This window comes from Thunnus thynnus, chromosome 5, assembly GCF_963924715.1.
Source record: "Thunnus thynnus chromosome 5, fThuThy2.1, whole genome shotgun sequence".
Taxonomy (NCBI): domain Eukaryota; kingdom Metazoa; phylum Chordata; class Actinopteri; order Scombriformes; family Scombridae; genus Thunnus; species Thunnus thynnus.
In genome coordinates this window covers 6,879,785-6,900,468 of record NC_089521.1, presented here as the reverse complement: position 1 = coordinate 6,900,468, position 20,684 = coordinate 6,879,785, and the positions used below count along the sequence as shown (strand labels likewise).

The 20,684-nt window shown below is 38.7% G+C and overlaps 1 protein-coding gene across 2 annotated transcripts in view; it reads left to right on the top strand.

The window, feature by feature from the left end:
- The window catches only part of ppfibp2b (PPFIA binding protein 2b), an 85,942-nt gene that overhangs the window by 22,859 nt on the left and 42,399 nt on the right, over positions 1 to 20,684 (top strand). For both annotated transcript variants that reach the window (XM_067588915.1, XM_067588916.1), the window contains exons 3-5: positions 3,091 to 3,299; positions 17,989 to 18,075; positions 20,017 to 20,130. In XM_067588915.1, coding sequence (XP_067445016.1) covers positions 3,091 to 3,299; positions 17,989 to 18,075; positions 20,017 to 20,130 — 410 coding nt within the window. The remainder of the gene's footprint in view (positions 1 to 3,090; positions 3,300 to 17,988; positions 18,076 to 20,016; positions 20,131 to 20,684) is intronic.

Below are 20,684 nucleotides of genomic sequence, written 5' to 3'. Positions count from 1 at the left end.
AGTTCACATTCAAGTCACCTCTGTGGTTATCAACATTGTTGCTTTCACTACATTCAGGAGGACAGCACAGCAGAGCAGGGAGAGTCAAGTGGGACGGGGCCAAGTGAGATGCAGGTTATGGAAATATGACAGAAAGCCTGTAAGTGCAGGACAGCTGAAATAGTTTAGGCTTGAAGTATGATCCCAGTAAATAGGAGAAGTCCTTTGTTGTCAAAACTGAGTCGATATTCCATCTGTCTGTCGGTGGCCTATTATAGATATCTGCAGACATAAATTTCGGCTTTACATATTCTATCGATCGCAGCCACGAACGTCTTTTGAACAACTTCTGTGGTCGTCTTTTCAAAACATTAATTTTCAGTCCATGAGGGATGTAGATTGCGTCCATTCACATTGAATAAATGTCAAAATGTTAACTCATTCTCTCTCTCTCTCTCTCTCTCTCTCTCTCTCTCTAGCTTTTTCTTTTATTTTCCGAGTTTAAACTTGGGATCAGCAAGAGATGACATTTCCTATAAGTCATCTCAGAATCAGGTTTATTGCCAAGTATGTTTTCACATACAAGGAATTTGATTTGGTGTTTTGGTGCATAACAATGAAAATAGCAAGAGAAGAATAAAAAAGAGAAAAAGCAAGTACTGTAAAAAACAAAGAATACAAAGAGTAAAATTCACACTAACATATATGAGAAGATATTATAAGAAATAAGAAAAATTATATATTGTATATAAAATACACAATATAATATTTACAATATGTTGCTGTACAGTTTTGTGCAGAATGTGTAAAAGCACATGTGAGTTATGCAGACTGCTCTGCATGTTCTTACAGGTAGTTGTGTTTGGGATGATTATTACCTCCTGTTTTGCCAACCATTCCCTGACAAATCACTTTAGTTGACATTGAACCGTTTTTATGCACCATTGTCTACCGTGCTGGCACTACTCTAGCTTTATCTGGTTGTTATGAGGGGAAGGAGAGACATGAGAAATTATTGATGTGTGCTTTCACAGATATTATTAACTGCAGACCTGATGACTAGCAGAGCAGTCAAACCCAGAGAAATTATGAGAGGCTAAATGTGTATCTCAATCTCTAGTAATCACACTGTAGCATTAACTGAGATTAGAATAAATAAAATATTTTCCTCAACACTAAATTACAGAAGAAAAAAAACCACAGCGTCCATGTTGTTGTTGGTTGCCTAGCAACAGTGTTCACACTGGAAAGCCAAGCATATTATCAGTGGATGTATTATTGTGCTTCAAATATGACTTTATCAATTCAATTTGAAGGAAGTAATATCACCATTAAAATAACAAACTTACTTGAGGTCCTTCACTTTGGTGGTCTGCTAGACTCTCACTCCTGAGTCATGAAGGTGATGTTGTTTTCTCCTCCAGCACACCGATGGTAGGCCGATGTGCTATCCGGCTACTATTATACGTAGCTATTATAGTAAAAGAAAACGTACAGGTGCTGGTATATATGTTAACTGTCCTTTTAGTCCAAAAGTCATAAAGAAAGCAAGTGACGTACATTTAATAAAGCCCTGGAGGGCAGGAGCGGATGAACTCGGTTAAACAGTTACTGCCCAAACGGGACGCTCTAAGAAGTAAAGCAAACACACCTGCAAGGAGGCAGGTATCATTTCATTGGTCGACACTATACCTGGCATTCTATTGGTTGGGGGATTTTGATAGGGTTGTCGCACAAAAAATCTGAGAGCAGAAATCTGAGAGTAGATGTTTCACGAGCGCACAGAAGCATCGTGAGTGTGAGGAGGAGGCCTGAAGCTGGAGCAGGAAATGTGTGCAAGCAACAATATATCTGAGTGCAAGCATACAGATTGAGCAGAAACAGAGCAACTCTAAGTGCAAGTAGAGGCTATTTGAGTGCGAGGGCAGGGTTTGAGGGAAAGAATAACAAAATCTGAATGTGAAATCAATAAATCATGCCTTCAAATTGAAAGACCATCATCTTGAATAAAGAAAAAAGCTCCCAAAACATTTGCACAGACGGTACAATTTGCTATGTTTTCTGTCTGAACAGACATTAAAAAAAATCAACAAAATCCTTTGTTCCATACAAAAATGCATTCTGAAGTTCAGCCAAAGCTAATAACATGTTTAAACTGTTTGATTTGGCCAAAGCGAATAGAAGACATTTCAAAGCAATCGCAGTATTATTTTATAAATGTACAACAGCTCTCTGAAGCAGAACGCCAGATTTACAGCAAATAAAAAGCTTGTGTTCTTACTCCAGTTGTTTTGGACCTGTGCGGGATGTTGTTGCAGTTTGTATCTAGACGGAGTTGACAGTGCGTGCATAATGGTTTCCTCTGTGCGCTCTGGCCCAAATACACTAAAGTCTGCATGGATGGACGGAGAGATGAATGGGTTCATGTTCAGTTTGTTTCTATGTTCATATTGTGCACGCTTATGTTCACTTCTCCTCAGATATCTTAAATGTATTTGTTTTCATCATGTGCAGTAACTTACTGCTGCAGTGAGAGAACAGGATAAAAGTCTGTCCTACCGTCCTGCCATGATAATACTCTTCATATCCTCACACATTGTACTAAAATGTTTCTAATAAATAAAACATATTCATACCTGGGTAAATAGCCATGTCATATTTCCATTGTGGGTCATGTACTCTCCCACATTGCTGCACATAAGCTGCGTTAAGAAACTCAAGCAAATGTTGTTTTCATTATGTACTGTTTATTAATTTTGGACTCCATATACTGTATGGAGGCTCTTTATTGTGTGGCTGTTTTTCAGAGCCACAATTATTTGAGTGCATCCAGATGTGTGTGTGTTCCTTACAGTACATGTGTGTGTGTGTGTCCCAGGGAAATGATCCAGGTGACACATGGACATTTTGCAAATATCCGGGAGGATGCATGGCTCTGATTAGATTCAGTTGATCCCAGTGTTCACAGCTTCATTCTAGCGCTTTTTGCAAATTTGCTGGTAAAATAGATTTAGTTTTGTATTGCAGTCACATTTCAGGTTTGTATAACGGTATAAATAATCATCATTCTGTGATAAGTAAGTCTCTCTTCCTCCTTCACGCTCTCTCCAGGTTCGAAAGCAGCGGCGGTGGAGTTTTCTAACAGCATGTATGACCTGGGTTCTCCCGTCAGCGCTGGTCCGCTGCAGGTCGTTCAGATAGCTGAGGACCTCAAACTTGCTTTGGAGCTCCAACCCAACCAGGAAGACAGAGACAGCCTCAGAGCACAGTTACCTACAGAAACAGCACAGGCTCTCATAGACTGGCTACAGAGGGGAACTGTGAGTACACTGTGTGCTTCAAATCTTATTTTTAGTCTTAAGATAATGTTTGTTTTCCTCAGTGTAGTGTTCAAAATCCAAATCGCAGCTATGTCAACTGTAAACCATTATATTCTATCATATCAAGCTGTATCATGATGTGATCTTTTTACTGAGCAGTCAAAATGAATGTGATTCTATTTCAACATGGTGGATTGTATGTGTTTTTGCCATCTTTGAGCTTACTTTGGTTTTCATTCCTGTTAAAAACACATGAAGAAGTAGCTAAAGATCATTGTTTTCACCAGCTACCAGGACATTTACTCTGTAAGCTGTAGGAAGTTAACATTCATTTTGTGAGTTGGTGAAAAGGCCAACAAAATAAACAAAATCTCCTCATGTCAGATTCTTGACAGTCAAGTGTAAATGACAGAAAAATGGTAGATAGAGTTGTTGCGATGTCCATGATTAACATATTATCTGTAATTTAAAAGCTGTGAATCTGGCTGTGAAGTAACTCCAGTCAGCCTGTGATGCTATCGTTAGCTCCTGCAGTTTAAATATAGTGCTGATATCAAAACACTGTCAGACACCAACAATTTGACATCACCATAAGAATCATGTGGCTAACTCTGCAGCTGTTGTAACTAATAAATTAATATAATGTCACATTTGAATGCCATGATTTGAACCCTGAACTTCAACAACAAACAACTGCATTATTTTATCTTATTATATGAAAGCATCTTGTTTAATACTGTACAAAAAACTTAGATTTTTGTGTCGATATCCAAAAGGTGTATAAAGTTGTTCATTTTAACTTTGGAGTGAAACTCTTACTGTGCTCGGAGATTACACATCTGGGTTAGAAACAGTGCTGTATGTTCAGTATTCACGTCTCTGTGAATAAAAGTTGTGTTGACTTGCACTCAGGACAGAATGGATTGCCTGGTGATGCACAAGTTATATTAGTTGATTCATTGTGATGTTTTGGGAGGTCGATGTTCTCTGAGAACTGAAGTCAGATGTGTGCTAACATGCTAACCAAAAGAACCAGCTGTTTTGTGTTGAAAGGCCTCTTTCAGCAGGGAATATTTATGTTTATAGTGCACAGTGTTTTTCTTTTTGCTCTTCTTTTGAGGTCAGAGTTATTCAAAGAGAGGGCGGATTCATCAGTTCATCCAATTTAAGTGTTTATATAACAGTGGAAAATGCTGATATATCGCTTTATCCAGGGTTTAGATGTTGTAATTATTAGTGCTAGCGTAAATACACTGTGTGTAAAAACACGGTAGAGGCTGGAGATCTCTTAGATATATATTTAGATATATATATTTCTTAAAACAAATGTAAACATGATGTTTATGTAGACCTTGTGGAGCCTTAAAGTTGAATCATTCTTGCAGCGAAGGAACAACTCACATGCGCTGGTAAACCATCATCGAGTGTTTTCACAGTAGAGGGACAGTTACAGTGAGGTCAGACGGGGTCAGCTGAAGGGTCAGAGGGAGAGGAGAGGAATTTAGCTGCTGTGCTACAGAACAGCTATTCTCTGCTGCAGGAGGTTGGCATGTCTCTGTGAGGATGAACTCAGGGCTTATTTTGTCTCTCAGTGTTACAGCCGCCTCTACGTCTGTTCCTCTGTACGCTTTTATGTCTTTTTCTTTCTGTCTTATCTTTATTTCATGCGGAAACAAGGATAAAAAATCATTCAGAATAACTTTCTGCATGAAAATGTAATTGACTGTCTTGTGAATAGAGTTGATTCTTTGCTGAAGTGATGAAGTTACATTGAATTGACTTTTTCAGCTGGACAGGTGCAACCCAGATACTTCAACATATGTTAATTAAACAAACATCACTAATATCAGCTGAAGTGTAAATATTAAACACGTATGTATGCATAGTTTTAAATTCACATATATTCTTCCAGAGCAGCTTAACGAAACTAAACTTCCCAGCCTACTTTAGACGTTCACACAGGTTTATGTTAATTTATAAGCAGTTTAAACAATGTCAACACTACAAGATGTGCAGGTGTGGATTTAAGTTGGGATTATACAGCACTTCTGTGGCATGGTGTAAAACAATTCTACTGTAGGTTGTTCAGGAAAGGCTTTATAGTTCTGCATCAGATTTCATTACATGTACATGTGTTGTACATTATCAGGGCACATTGCACCATAATTGTATACCTAAAAGTAGTTGGGAGTACATTCTTTCATACACATTTATATATATAGAACCAGAGCCAGTAATTGTGTTTATGTGCTTTCATTCAAAGAATGGTGATCATGGTGAGCAGCTGTAGAAACATTTTTAAGGAGTTGAGATGTATGTCGCTACACCACAAGCTTTATACACAACTATAAATCTGGAATTAATCATTCCTGAAAGTTGAAGTACAGGAAACACAACTGACTTTTTATCCACAACAAAGTTTTACATAGTTTTTTCCAAGTCAGGTGTTGATTCAGACATATTTCCTCTTAGCATGTTTTCATGAGCTTCATCATTATTACCACTAGAGTTACAGCAAGGGAAGGAGGGAAGGGAACAAGTGGAGAGGTTTGGGATGTGTTCCCATAAAGTTTTCCTCAGAGACACTATTACAACTCAGCTATTATCAACTTCCTGTGCTGAGCTCCCTCCCTCACACCCTCTGTCTGTCCTGCATGGCCTCTCAGCTGCTCTACCGTCTTTGTTTACAATATCCCTCACTGTTTTACCGCTCTCTCTTCCCCTTTCCTTCGTTCTCTTTCTGTTTCACTGCACACCGCTGCTCTCCCTCCTCTCTCTGCATGTTTGGACACCCTCCCTCTACTTGTGACGTGAGCCTGTTTGTAAATGAAGTACTTAGTGTAGTATTTAGGCACACTGGTCACTGGCAAGAGGATTGACTTGCTCAGGACTGTAAGGTAAGGTGAAACTCTTCAAACATGGTATAAAGATTTTGAATATTTTGGGTTTTTTTTTAGCAGTTTGAAACATCATGACTGCTTGTGCTACATATCACATTATGCAGGCAGTGGGTCTTTTTTTTCCTATTTTGGGAAAATGACTAATGTGATGTTTTCAATTTCGGAAAGTCTCCTCTGTGTTTTCTGCTGAATTTCCAGACACTAAGCTGTTGTCAGATTCAGTTGTATGAGAGTGTTTGCTGCTGTAGTTAAGTGTTGTCCTGCAGAGGCTGCTGTTTTCTGCCCAGAGAGCAGTTGAGAGTTTTCCTCACTGATTGAGACGGTTGAGGCTGAAAAGGGAAAGTGGATCTTGGATCCAGTTCAGCAGCTTTTTCAGCTCCTATATTGTTTCAACAGCAGATGTCTCACATGCTGCACACAATCACCGGCCAACTCCTCCTCTCTCCCTGCCTTTTTTTTGTCTTTCTTACTTTTATTCCTCCACTTCTCTCCCGCTCACCCCCCATCCCTCCCCTCTCGCACATACACCTCCCTTCTTCCTTTACACTGACTCAGTTTCTCTCTCCAAGCTGTTTTCTGTGCCGTTGTGTTATACAGGCAGTGTAACATGATGGCGGAGTTGTTATTAATCTGTTAATTTATTTGTGAGCAGATATAGTCAGGAGCATCACAGTTAATGGGATAAATTGAGGGAATTTCATAGAGAAAAAGCTGATGTGGTTTAAAATGTTGTGAGCAGGTTGAATTCAACAACTGTCTGGAGGCTATTAATCATCTTTAGTGCCTGTTTTGTTTCCATTGTGGCTATATTTCAATTTAAGTGAAAGCTCTTTCATTTGTACAATTTTTACCCCCAAATCTGCAGATGTTTTTAATGGATTTGATTGGTTTACAATAAATAATCATTCTGATTTTATGTCCCCATACATGCAGATGTTGTGTGTTTCCCTGAAAAAATCTGATTCAAGCCTATCAATATAATATATTCATATATTCATAGCTACAATGATTTATTGATTAGTTGCCATCTATTAAATTAATCGCCAACTATTTTGATTATCAATTAATCGTTTTGAATCATTTTTTAAGAAGAAAATCTCCAAATTCTCTGATTCCAGCTTCTCAGATGTGAATATTTTCTGGTTTCTTTAGTCCTCGGTGACAGTAAACTGACTTTCTTTGGGTTGTGGACTGTTGGTCGGGACAAAACAAGACATTTGAGGATGTGAGAAACAGTTCTTGACATTTTTCACCATTTTCTGACATTTTCTGGGCCAAATGACTGATCGATTAATTGAGAAATAAATTGACAGATTAATTTATTATGAAAATAATTGTTAGTTGCAGCCCTACCTATCACTAGACAAAAATGTCTGATTCTGCAAAATCCTGAATTACATTAAATGCCAAATTTTTTTTATGTCCAATGCCACTGTTTTTCAGATTCTGACTTACTGCAATATCAGTGCGGATCTACAGTACTTTTAGGGAAAGGTTGTGATTATGGCAAATACAGTACGGCTATGATTAGGCAACTAAAATACTTAGGGTTAGGGAAAGGTCACCTCCACACCCTTACTTTCCACCTGGCTACATAAAGGGCACACTACTTCCTGCACTGGTGCTGACCATTGGCTCTGGACATAAATCATGATATTCATCCAATATGAACTCATTTCCTTGGGATACTGGGCTGCATTTTCGCCTAGTTTTTAAAGGGCCAGTTCACTCATCTACACACTACACAGACTTTTGTTTTACTGTATATAGATTTTGTGAAATCATCCAAAATATGCTTCGATCCCAAGACAATGGACGTACATGGAATTTTGTTAGAACTTCTGAAAAAATTTCCAGCAACATTTTTTTCCAGAAACAATACCCCTGTTACCGTGGATAATCCGCAACCTCTCCAAAGGGACTATGTCATTGGTAGAAAGTAGTTCAAGTGAAAACAGCTCTTATGACCACTGAATTTCAATAGCAGATGAACAAAAGCCTGGCAGATTATCAAGGCAGCTAGTCTGTAAGGTTGGCTGCTCCCTCCTGTCCTCATCCTGTCCACCTTCTCCCCCTTCCTGCTCCGCCCTGCTGACCTAGAGGAACGGGATCAAAGACGCTGGCGCTCCGCAATTAGTCTGCACCCTGTGGGCTTCTCTCCAGGGGATAGATACTCCACACACACTCACACTTACACACACGTAAACACAGGAAGCATCATAAGTGTATTACTGGCAGGAAGCTGTGATACCCTGTGACTGCTGCTTGTTACTGCTGACCCAGAGACGTTAACATTGCTTCAGATGTGTGTCTGACTCAGTTGAAGATTTTAGGATTAGAATTTTTTCCAAAACTAGTCAGGAGGATGTGTGTGTTTGTGCTTTTGAAGACAGATGACACAGGTATCAGTATCTTTATATAGAAACCAGCTAGGTGAAATGTTTTTGTTATAGTAGCACCAGGATAAGCAAGAACATTTTTAAATACTACACATGGTGGCTTTAATGTCAATGGTTCTATATCTAATGGGTTAAAGTTAATTGTGTTCTACCCTCTCAGTTAACAAAAGGTGATTGCAGTTCTTAATTGAAAGTTAATCTTAATTGACGCTTTAAAATTAAGTAAAAATATGACTTAAATATAATTAAAATAACTAACTTTTTTATTATTTAAAGGAGTATAAAGTGAATTGGGCACTGGGGAGCAGTGCAATGAGCTGTAAACACAACACTGACATATTATCACCTTATAAAGCTAATTTGGCTAACATGTTAGCAAAAAGTCGCCCATATGATGTACAAGATACAGAACCACATTAGCATTCATTTGCAGTTACTTACACTTTATATTCATTTTATTTATTCATTCATTTTTATCTCTGAGAAAGATATACCAGCTAATCGCTAACTTTGTTGGTCTGTTGTTTGTTGATGGGCAGGTAGTGTACAGTGGTTTTATCAGAGATTTCCTGCTGAAAACAGCTTCCTGGTATGTCTGGAAATAAGTGATAAGTGAGTGAACCCGAACAGTAAAGTTGCGGGCCACAAAACAAAACAATCAGCTGAAAGATGCTAAAACGCGTTTGTCACTACAAGCAACTCCTTCCACATTAAATATAGTCATTTGATCAATTGTTAATAAAGCAATGTGGATCAGTGCAGCTTTAAAAACATGAGTTGTAAAAACCTTTAAAGAACTTAAAGTTACATATAAAAGTTGAAAGGCAAACCTAAATAGAGTCAATAAGGGATTTAAAAGGATTCAAATTCAATAAACAGATTTTGAAAGAAAGCCTTTAAGTCCAAACACTACATGTCATAATTACCTTGTTATTAGATGTATCAACAGAAGTCCTCCTGTAGTCCCAATATACTCTAAAACTAACTGACACAAGTATCTCCAAGTATCCAGATAATGAAATTTAAATCACACACATGCTCAAGGCTATGTAAATGCAGCAAATACTGTATACTACTGAACATGAACTCATACTGTACAGTTTTATGTATAACTTTTTTTATTTGAAGACACTTTGAAGACCTCATAATCGAACAAGCAGTTACGATATGCCTGAGTTTTATTTGTGTGTGCGTATGTGCGTAAATAAACCCGTCATGTAGACAAAAGGTCGACATTGTTACTGTGAACGCCTCTGTAAAATATACAGGAAATGGAAAACCAGCTAATAGGTTTAAACATGAGAATGATCAGACACAGAGACATATGGGAGGAGAGAAAGAGAGAGAGAGAGTCTCCTGAAGATAGTGTTTTGAAGTCTCTCTGTACTGTGAATGTAACTTAATTAAAAGAGAGCACAAGCAAGGCGGGGAGACCTGGCATGGTTCATGTTTGTGCTGATATTACAGCCTGTTGCTGCTTTGTTCATGCGTTGGACATTAGATGCTGCTGGTTTAGTGTGTGTGTGTGTGTGTGTGTAAGAGAGACAGAGAGAGAGAGAGAGCGAGAGAGAGAGAGAGAGAGAGAGAACATGGGCCAAGACACAAACAGATGACAGAAAGAAGAAAAACGACAAACCCTCCCACCCCCCACCCCCCCCTCTCTCTGAGCTCGGCCATTTGGCCGGCAGACAGACCTCAGAAGGGAGAGAGAAGAAAAGAGGGGAAGCGAGTGAGAAGTAAAGAAAGGGGAGAAAGAAGAGAGCAACAGAGGTGGAAGGAGAGGAAGGAATGACTGGAGGTAAAAGAGGAGAGGGAAGGAGCAACAAATGGCAAAAACTCCAACCAGAACAGGGTAAGGGAGGAGGCAGCGAGTGTCTGATAAAAAGAAAGATGAGTGGGAAAGAGAGAGAAAGAAACCCGTGGTACTAAAGAAGGAGAGGAAAGAGAGAAGCACGAGCAGGGGGGGGGGGAGTTGTCCCACTCAGAAGGCAGAGATCGTAAAACAACCCTCCTCCACAGCTGTGAACATCGCAGTCACACACACACACACACACGCACATTTTCACACATGACAGTGCTCACATGCTGCAGCACTCTGCAAACTCAAGAATCCACTCTTACTTTGTCCCGTCTGTGGGCTGCGCTTATACACTCTAACACAATAACACGCACACACACAGTCTGATAAAGTCGGACAAAAACACAGGAGGAATAGGCAGGGCAGCGATGGGCTGGGAGCATGGAGACTCCCATTGACTTCTACAAGCACTTCTCCTGGCTCAAAAAGGTGAGTTTTCAGGTTTTACTTGACTTTAATGATTCATTTTTTTCTCTTTTTCTTATGTTCACGTCTTTCCTTGTTTCACATTCCTTCTGTGTGATTCCTTGAAGGAGTTTCGAGTCTGTGGAAACGAGAGAAGAGCGGTGTTTAAAGGGAGAAAAAAAAAAGGAAACTCCTCTGTCCCTGTGAGATAATAATTGTTCCAGCTTAGATGCGTGTTCTTATTGTGTTACTTCCCGGCAACAGACTGTTTTCTGATGTAATTTCCCTCAGCTCAAGAGCAGGGCTGAATCTGAAAAGTTGTTTTGGGGTGTGTATGTGTGTTTGTGTAGGCATGCATCACAAGGACTGCGTTATCTGATTAGAGGCATTATCCATCAGCTGATTGCTGTTGACAAAGCGGTGTCTGATACTGTAAGGATTCAATCAGAGAAAGACTTTGCCACGCGAGATCTGCGCTGTTGTTAAGATGCCAGGTTTTCAACAATAAGAGTCTGGAGTTTGAGCCGTGTGTTTTTGTGTTGTCTTGGAGTCACATAAGCAGATTATTGTTGATATAAATCAGTGCCTTGCCAAGCTTGTCTCATTTTGTCAGATGGCTTTACATTGGGCTTAAAATATTTAGCCTGAAGGCCCTTAAAACACATGCTGATTCTATTTGTATTTGAATCTTGTAGCAGTACATGCTGACCTTTTAAACTGACCTTCACAGACCATTCACACAGATACCTCCAGCAACTGTTCAGGTCATTAACAGTCATGCTTAAACTGAGCATTGTGTGAAATATCCTAAATTCTGCTACACACAAAAGAGATGTTTGTCTTAAATAAGAGAATATATTAACTCTGATATTTTAGAAACTTATTATGTTGCTCAACTTAATCCGTCCCTGTATAATGCATCCTATGAATTTACACAGTGAATATTCACGTGAAGTGAAAAAAACTGTAACGGTTATGCAAATACTCACATCTTTTTCTGCAGATAGAGTTTGAATTTCTGCAGGTGGCGCTCTTTGTCTCTTTAATTGGCTTCTTTCAGTCGGTAATACAGAGTTTACAGATATTTACAGATTTTCTTCCATTTTTTGTCATCAGTCATGCTACATTGTGGGTAGTTACTCTGCTGATTTCTGTTTCTCTGATATCTAATCAGTCAAGCTCGGAAAACAACATATCATGCTATTTCTAAACCGCTCATACTCAAAGTACGGACACAGCAGATCAGCAGATCGAGTGAAGTTGACATGTTTGAGTCTGATTTATTTTATGGTTGTGACCATTTCTACTGCTACACTAACCGTTAAGAGACACAATGTGTAATAACATGGTATGCAAGCCAAGTGTGTGTGTGTGTGTGTGTAAGTTGTGTATCTGAGAGATGTGAGAGATCATGTGCTGTAGATTTGGGTGATATGGTTGGAATCAATATCACAATTGTAAGATTTTTTTTTATTTTCAGCAACATAACCAATGTTTCAAGGGTCACATAAACAAATTGATGTTCAATGCTGTAGGACTTTTTCTCTGAAAACATTCTGTCATGTCACAGGTGGAAATAATAAAACGAATGATTGGCTGAATTCCATTTAGCTGCTTCAGTTTCAGGGTCTTGGTATTGTTCATGCTGGCTCACTGTCACACTGTCACGTCTTACTGAGACAGTTGAAAGGAACAGAGTCATCGTTAATGATATTAGTAACACCTGCGTTACTGTTACAAATCAACACGTCTGCTGTGAAAACGGTCTATGAACTGTTTCTTCAGTTTCTCTAGTTCAGGCATAAATTCTGGACTTTGAACACTAGTCCAACATTGTGTGAAAAGTGCATTGCATAAATATTGCGTCAAAGTAGTTGATTCATCTTGCAATGGGTCTCAAAAATACAAAAGGATTCCAATCTGCATCAAAGGGGACTCCAACTCTAACCTCGGATACACCAAACGTGTTAATTATCTATTTAGGGAAATGTGTCAGCTGACAAAACAGTGTGTGAGAGCAGTGGTTTCACCTTTACTTCCTGTCAGACAGAAGGCCCAGTTATTACAGTAACATGCTAAAACCAGCTACCAGCCGCTGCACAGAACCTGCCATGTTTATCCTGTGGTTTTCATGATGGTTTGGTGCGTTCCATATCAATAAACAGCTATTTTTATCCGTGTTTCTTGCTATGTATTGCGTGATTAAGTATGTTTAGTGGATGCTTAATGCTATCAAGATTAAATATACTTAAATCTAACCTCAGACTGCACATAAAGTAAATGAAAATACATCCTGAATGCCAAGGACTCACCTTCACATACACTCTCCAAACTGACTTGGATTGTTGATTGTCAAGCTGTGCAAACTTAAAATTGAATTGGACCAGCCTTTAAATTGGATTTAGAAACGCAGCAGTGTGACAAGAGACTACCTAAGCTAATGTGTTACGCATGCTCCATGACCAAATCGAATCAACACTCGACAATGAATTTAAGAGCAACAAGGGAAAATGTTTTTCCATGCTGCAAGGCAGCTTGGTCAGTGTTTTTACTCAAAATAGGAAAATTAGGGTTTGTATGCAGAGAAATGATATTACTGTAGACAATACTGTCAGTCTTACAAAGCGGTTGCAAGTTCCTTTGTAAGGACTTTAAAATGAGTTTTAGGGTTTAAAGGATAGGTGACACCCTGCATTTAGCAATATGAGTTAGTCAAATACAGTGGATGTTTTCCACAGTTATGGTCTTTTTTTTAATATAAAAATTCCCTACTTGTGTCTCAACGGACAGTGTTTTCCTGTTCAGCTGCAGTGGAAGTATAGTAACACAAGGAGGGAATTTAGCATTCAAAAGACCGTAACGTTGAAAGATATCTACTGGATTTGACCCTTTAGGACGACTGAAACTAAATATGAACTTCAAATAAACTTTTAAATACATTTTTGCATAGAAGGAGGACTGTGGATTTTGTCCCATTATGAGGGAATCTTCTAATGGTCAGTATGAACAGGAGGAATGATGACAATGTTCATTTGAGCACCTGACTATTGTTTTAGGACAGACTTGAAAAATTGTAAAACATGACCAACAGGCTTTGACCTTAACTCCAGTTACAGTACATATTGTACATATTATGTATGTACAGTAACTGTTATATAAAGCACTTTTTTGAGAATCATTAAAAAGTAGGTGGTGTCCTGCATGTTGTCATGCATTCTTAGGCACTGGCATCATAAACTGCATGTCATTAGGAGTCCCTCCCTCTACCCTGGCCACAGCTTTTATTCTAAATGCCCAGAACACTGCACAGCTCTCAAGACATGTGCAAACAGCAAAAACTCAACCCAGTTGCATCATTCATGCAGATGGCTTTAGTTGCGATAAATTAGTAGTATACAATGGTACTATTGTTGGGTACACCTTTAACTATTGCTCCTCCTCTTATATACAGCCTCTAATATTCAGTCTGCTGCAGAGAGGTGTACTTACTGATTGTATTTCCATCAGTCTTGACTAGAATATCCACAAAAGCGATAACATGAGCAACCTAACTCTGCCCCCAAATCCTTGCCCTCCCTCCCTCTTTGTCTACTTCCCTCTATTCTCACACAACCCAACAGGTGATGACAGACAGATAGAAACAGCATGGCCTGGTTTCCTTTATCAGCCCCTTAAAGCACTGTGCCAACCCTCTGAAATGGCCCTGCTTCTCACCGGTCTGATGGGAATATCTTTGATTATAGCACATATCAAATAGTTCCTGATTTCTCCCGCTGGAGTGACAAAAACTAAAAGTCATACTGCAATGTAATTGTAAAAATAAATATTAGACAGCAGGGGAGACCTCCTTATTCCTGGTGGTACCTGTGGTGACGGTTGGTCGAAATATAGTTTTCAATATCATTTTACTCTCTCTTGATCTTGCACTTTCTTTCTCTCTCCCCCCTCTGCTTTCTTGTCTGTCTGTTTAGTTTACAGTATGCTAATAGGTTTAATGTGTCCATATGGTCATTGTCTGGTGGCTCAGTCTGTATGCATCCTCTGAACTCACTGACCTCAGCTGCAGACAGATCATCAAGGATTACATGCTGATTTTAGGGTCTTTTGTTGGGGTTCTGCAAGGTTAATACTTAATGTGTCTTTTGTGCATGTACATGTTTCATATTGACATGTTGTAAGGCTTAAGAATCACCTGGATTGTCTGTACCTTTTCTTTTAGATGTAATTTAGTCATATGGTCAAATATGACCTACTAATGTTACTAACCTTTGCACTGCTTATTTTTGGGTGGCACTGTTGGTGGTCAAGGAACAGAAGCTAATTCCATTGCACTCAGTGTACATTGTTAGCTCCAGATAACAGTTTCAATTTAAAGCCTAGAATGCAGATGTTTACATTCCTCCTCTCAAAACTGGGTCATCAACGTAACAAGAGGAAGGGCCACTTACTGTTGCAATTGCATCAGCTGTACATTTCTACTTACTTACTTAGACATATTTTAGGCTGCTTTTATATCCTTTTCTGGACTGTCAGACTGTTTTAGACAGTGTATTTTGGCCATAGTTGGACAGCTGTGGAGTGGACTGTAGGAATTCATGTTTCTCTCATTTTTAGTATTGATTGCTCTAAACAAGTAATGGTTGAGATGATTAGTAATTACATTTTCATACCAATTATGTCATTAGTACTAATTTACTAATTTTCTTTAAATCTGTATCTCCTGTTAATCCTACTGTTCATGTTTTTTATTCTTTTTTTCTCTTTACAGAAGAGTTTAAAGCAGTAGTGATTTGTTTTTTGGCTGCAAACACAACACTGACATATTATCACTTTATAAAGTCAGTTATGGCAAACAGTTGCCTAATTAAACATTTAGCAGAAACAAAACAACATTAGCATTTATATGGAGTTGTGTTTATGTCCATCTGATGAATGTAAGTCTAAAATCCTCTTAGCTCTGTTTTGGTTCAAGTCTTCAGTGCTCCTTACTGTTCTTTAAGAATTAAATTCTTCGCTATGTTCACAAGATAGTTGCTGACTTTTTTCTGTTTTCCATTTGGTGCTGAACAGCTAGCATACAGTGGGTTTATCAGAACTCTTTTGATGAAAACAGCTGCTTGTTGGGGCTAAAAACAAGGTTGATCAGAGTGGTGAAAGTGAACCAACAGCGAGCTGAAAGATGCTAAAATGCTCTGTAGATTTAGAGAAACTGCAGAGTTGGGTGATAATTCTCTCTTTGTGGCCCCTTTCACAATCTACATTTGTCATTTTATCCATTGTTAATATAAAAATATTGATCAGTGTCTTGATACTCTTCTTCATAACAAAGGCTAACATGTATCATATCTCCAGCTTGCAGATTTTTATAATCTTGATAAACGTAGTTATAATGAAACTGAGCACTACTAGCTGATACGTTTGTATATGAAGCGACTGCTCTGAAGCTGAGAGAAGCAGAAACCGTCACCTTATCATATCCACGTTTCTAGCTGGGTAATGTTTTCCTCTCTTTCTGAATTTCCCTGTCAACAGCAGCTGCAGGCTGAGAAGTCAAGGAGTCAGCAGCCCTGGACACAGACACTCAAAGACAGGATAATCTGACTCTTTAGAAAGACATGGAAACTCTACAGACTAAATCATTTAAGCCTTACATCATTTAAAATAGTTCTGCTTGATTTTCATTTTTACTTCCTCGGTTGCGGAACACATAATTCAGCCACAACCTTAATAGCTATGGACTACATAACTGGCAAAAGAGCCTCTGACCAAAAGGAAAAAGCCACTTCACAGTGTTTGCTTAAATACATATTAGAAAGTATTTCTATTTCTAGACAGTTTGACACACACATTTTCTCCTGCTTGGCTGACTACTAAAAAGGAAAAATATCCATATCTGTTTATTTAAGATGTTGTGCTATTTCTAGATATATGGGAGTCAGATGAGTCAGATGATCTTTCGTAACTCTGTATCATGTGCTTTGTGAGAAATAAACCCTTAGAACAACGCTTTTATCAGTCATGCCTAGACCAATCCTGGACATGAAGTGGTGGGAGTGGATTATAGATGCCACTTCACTTCTTACTTTTTAAAATTCTTAACCTGCCATCAATGCAAAACAGAAACCTGCAATATTGGAACTCTTTTTTATTTATTTAACAATTACAATAACAGCATATTCACTCTATCTCCCACAGTGTGTGTGACTCATGACTTGATAGACTTGTCAGTAGTTTTTGCAGAGTTTGATAAGACGTAAAAATAAACAAAAAAAAGAAAGATATCATCAAAATGACAGTTGTTATTTAAAGCTGCAGACAACATTTAGGAATGTTAACCAGCTAAAATGATCCTGTTCATCCAGATAACTTCAAACACAGCTGAGGTAGATGATACTAATCAGTCGTACTTACATCATTTCCTTATTTTTTATGAAATGGACTAGAATGTATTCCTTATTATTATCACAATGTCATAATCAACAACCATGTTTTGTGGTTTCATTGGTCTAATAACAGTCAGAAACATTCAGTTGGGTATATTTATTTTGCTTACAGTATCTTAAACGAAATCTAGATTTGCTGTTTTTAAGTGAACTAATTTTGTTTTGTTTTTTATCATCTATGAATATTTTACTCTTTTTGTGAACATGAAAGCATTATAGTCACACCAACAAATCTTTATCATTTCTGAATATTTTACGTGTTTTTAACTTGGTGTCCATAATGAAAGGAGTTGAAAATGAATTGAATGTTTGGAGTTCAACTTGAAAAGTCATTATTTATCTAACTGTGAATGAGTCGACACTTTTGCAGGATCTGGCTGAAGAACTTGTTGCTGTGACAACAGTTGGAGGTTAACTAGAACTGTTGTTCTAAAGCCAGGTGTAAAAAACGCATGAATCCAGGATTGTGTTAAATTATCAGTAATCTAGTCAAGCTCATTTATCCACCTATGAAGAACAAGGTTCAGGGGAAAGTAGTGATGTTCAGTTGGTTTACCTCTATGAACATGAGCTCAGTTGTGATATGGACATTTTGGAAGTAGTCCTAGAGGTCATCACAGACGCCGCCCTTCATCCTTAACCTGCTTGTTAACCTGTGTGTTTCTGCTCCGTGTGTTTGTCCAGGTGAACCTGTGTTCTCCAGCCAACAATGAAACCTACCAAGAACGACTGCTCCGCCTAGAGGGAGACAAAGAGTCTCTGGTGCTACAGGTAAGAAGTGTGTGTGTCTGTGTGTGTGTGTTTAATCTACATCAAAATACTATTTTCAACAACTTCCTAAACATACAGAAGCAACATGGCTTATTCTTATATAACACGTTGTCTGCATGAGATTCAGTGAGACATTCATTCTTACTTTTGTTAAAATGTACAAAAAAGCCAATAACACAATTAAAGAGAAACATAATTATAATCCTACTTTGTTTTGTTTTGACATAATCGTTTCAATCTCTACCATAAGTAAATGATCCAGGGATTTGTCTGGAAGGATTGGTGCCACACTGGAAAAACATCTTAGTTTCTGGTCTGTAATCCTGATTCTTTAGATATTTCATGTTATTTCATAACAAAACATGCCCGGACACCTTCAGCTTCAACTGTCTGAGCATGTGATTACTGACGGCTTTTACAGTAACCATCAACATCAGCACTACTGTGGTAAAGCAGAAGATTATAGATCTCTGCACGACGTGATGTCAACAGCTTCTCCCTGCTCTTTAATAGCTGGTTCATACAGATACACAATCTGTCTTTACATTCCTCCTGCTTAAACGGTAGTTTTCAAACTGCTCCTCAGGCTATTTTCACCTGTATGTGTGTGTTTGTTTTGTGCACTCCCCATGTAAGCGGATCATTTTTTAATGTTGAGGTAAAGTGCACCACCCGCCCGGACGGCTCTGGTTCATAAAGTTCATTTCTCACCACCACTCACTCACTCACTCACACACACACACACCTTGTCGTTACACATTCTTCCTGTGACGTCGGCTGTGATTGGTTGATATCCAAGGTGACTGGGCTTACATGGTTGGTTGGTTGTTGACAGGTCATCCCCTCTGTGGTTCTTTGGTTTACTTTCCCTCCACCTGTCTCTCCTTCAGGACTATTTGTGTGAGGTGTCGTCTTGCTTCAGTGTGTCTTTGTGTGTGTTAGCATGCACACTCTCTGTTCAGTAACTGACTTTCCTATAGCCTAGAAGGGAACTTTCACCTCCATTTGTGTGTGTGCGTGTGTGTGGCTCAGCAGCGGAGCAGAGCAGAGGTAAGACTGAGTTTGTAACAACTTTCCTCAATGTTTCCTCAACATTAAAAGTTTATTACATCAAAGTCATGACTTGTGTTTTAGTTGCTTACTTTGACTTGCTGATATCAAAATGTAAACTTGTGATAGGAGAGTAGACTTATGTTACAGTGTCAGGTAGATGATTTCAGGTGCTAAACAAAGACAGGATCCTAGATGTAACTCATTCACACACTTGTTCATTCATTCACCCACTTACTTGTCGTTTGACATTTGAGGAAGCATAGCAACATCCACAGACCAACAGAACATTTACTTGCCACCTCTTTGTAACAAAACGGAGTCCTTGTTGTCTTTGTTTACTGGATTTTGATGCATCCTGAGCCAGAAACTTTGCAGGAGATTCTTTTTTTTGCCAGAGTGCTGCGAAACAGGACATGGCTGCAGGGGTAAAAAAAAACAGAGAAGCTGAAGTGACAGAGAATCAGCTGCTGTCAGAGGGATTTGGCATAGTTCAGGAGAACAGGAGAGTTGTGTGTGTGTGTGTGTGTGTGTATGTGTGTGTGTGTGTTTGGCAGGAGGTGAAAGTGTTGTCAGCGAGATTATAGTAAATGTGCAACGCATTCCCGAGTGACAGACTGCTGAGTAAATGTGTGTTGTTTTGGATATGAGGTATGCCGGGATGGATGTGTGCTTGTGTGTGGAGTGAAAGGAGGAGAAGGATACATGGGAGTGCTGGTATTAAGTCTTTTATCTGTTTTTTCTGTTACTGCATGAATATGTGTGTAAGTCACCCTCTGCAACAACATTAGTGTACATCCTGCTTTAGGTTTCATTCTGTCAATGTTTCTGAATCTGTTACTGAATCTCTTACTGTGTGTCATAACAGAGTATGAATGTGTCACCCATTAGGTGAGCGTTCTTACCGACCAGGTGGAGGCCCAGGGAGAGAAGATCAGAGATCTAGAAAGCTCTCTGGAGGAACACCGACAGAAACTGGCCTCCACTGAGGAGATGCTGCAACAGGTAACGCACACGATCTCACATACACGCATGAAAAAATGTGACTATGCAGTGACTGTGACACAGAAACAGTTTGTACAAAAAATACATTATGTGAAATGTTCTGTTTAATCAAATGGCTGAGAGATAATTTACAAGCCTCCAGGTGGATAATTTGTGCTGCTGTTACTACATGTTACTATGTTGGAGTTAGGGCTGCCCCCGGCCAAAGATTTTCCTCGTCAACTAGTCATCACATGTTTATGATATTAATCTAATGATTTAAATATATATATTTTTGGGGCATTGGAAAATGGTTTGAGTTCCAGGGCTGAGAAAGAATGTTATAAGTAACAATGTTAACTCTTTGTTATATTACAGAGAAATACAAAACCGTAATAATGAGCCTTTATAATATAAATTTTAAAAGCGCACGTATGAAGTGAGCCGCCTGTTAATGACAATGCTAACTGAGACTGAACATTTTGTTAATTTATTTCAACACAGTATAACATCACACAACTTATGACCTTCTAACGCCATGCTAGGTGGCTAACGTCAGGCTGCTTACGTGTTTC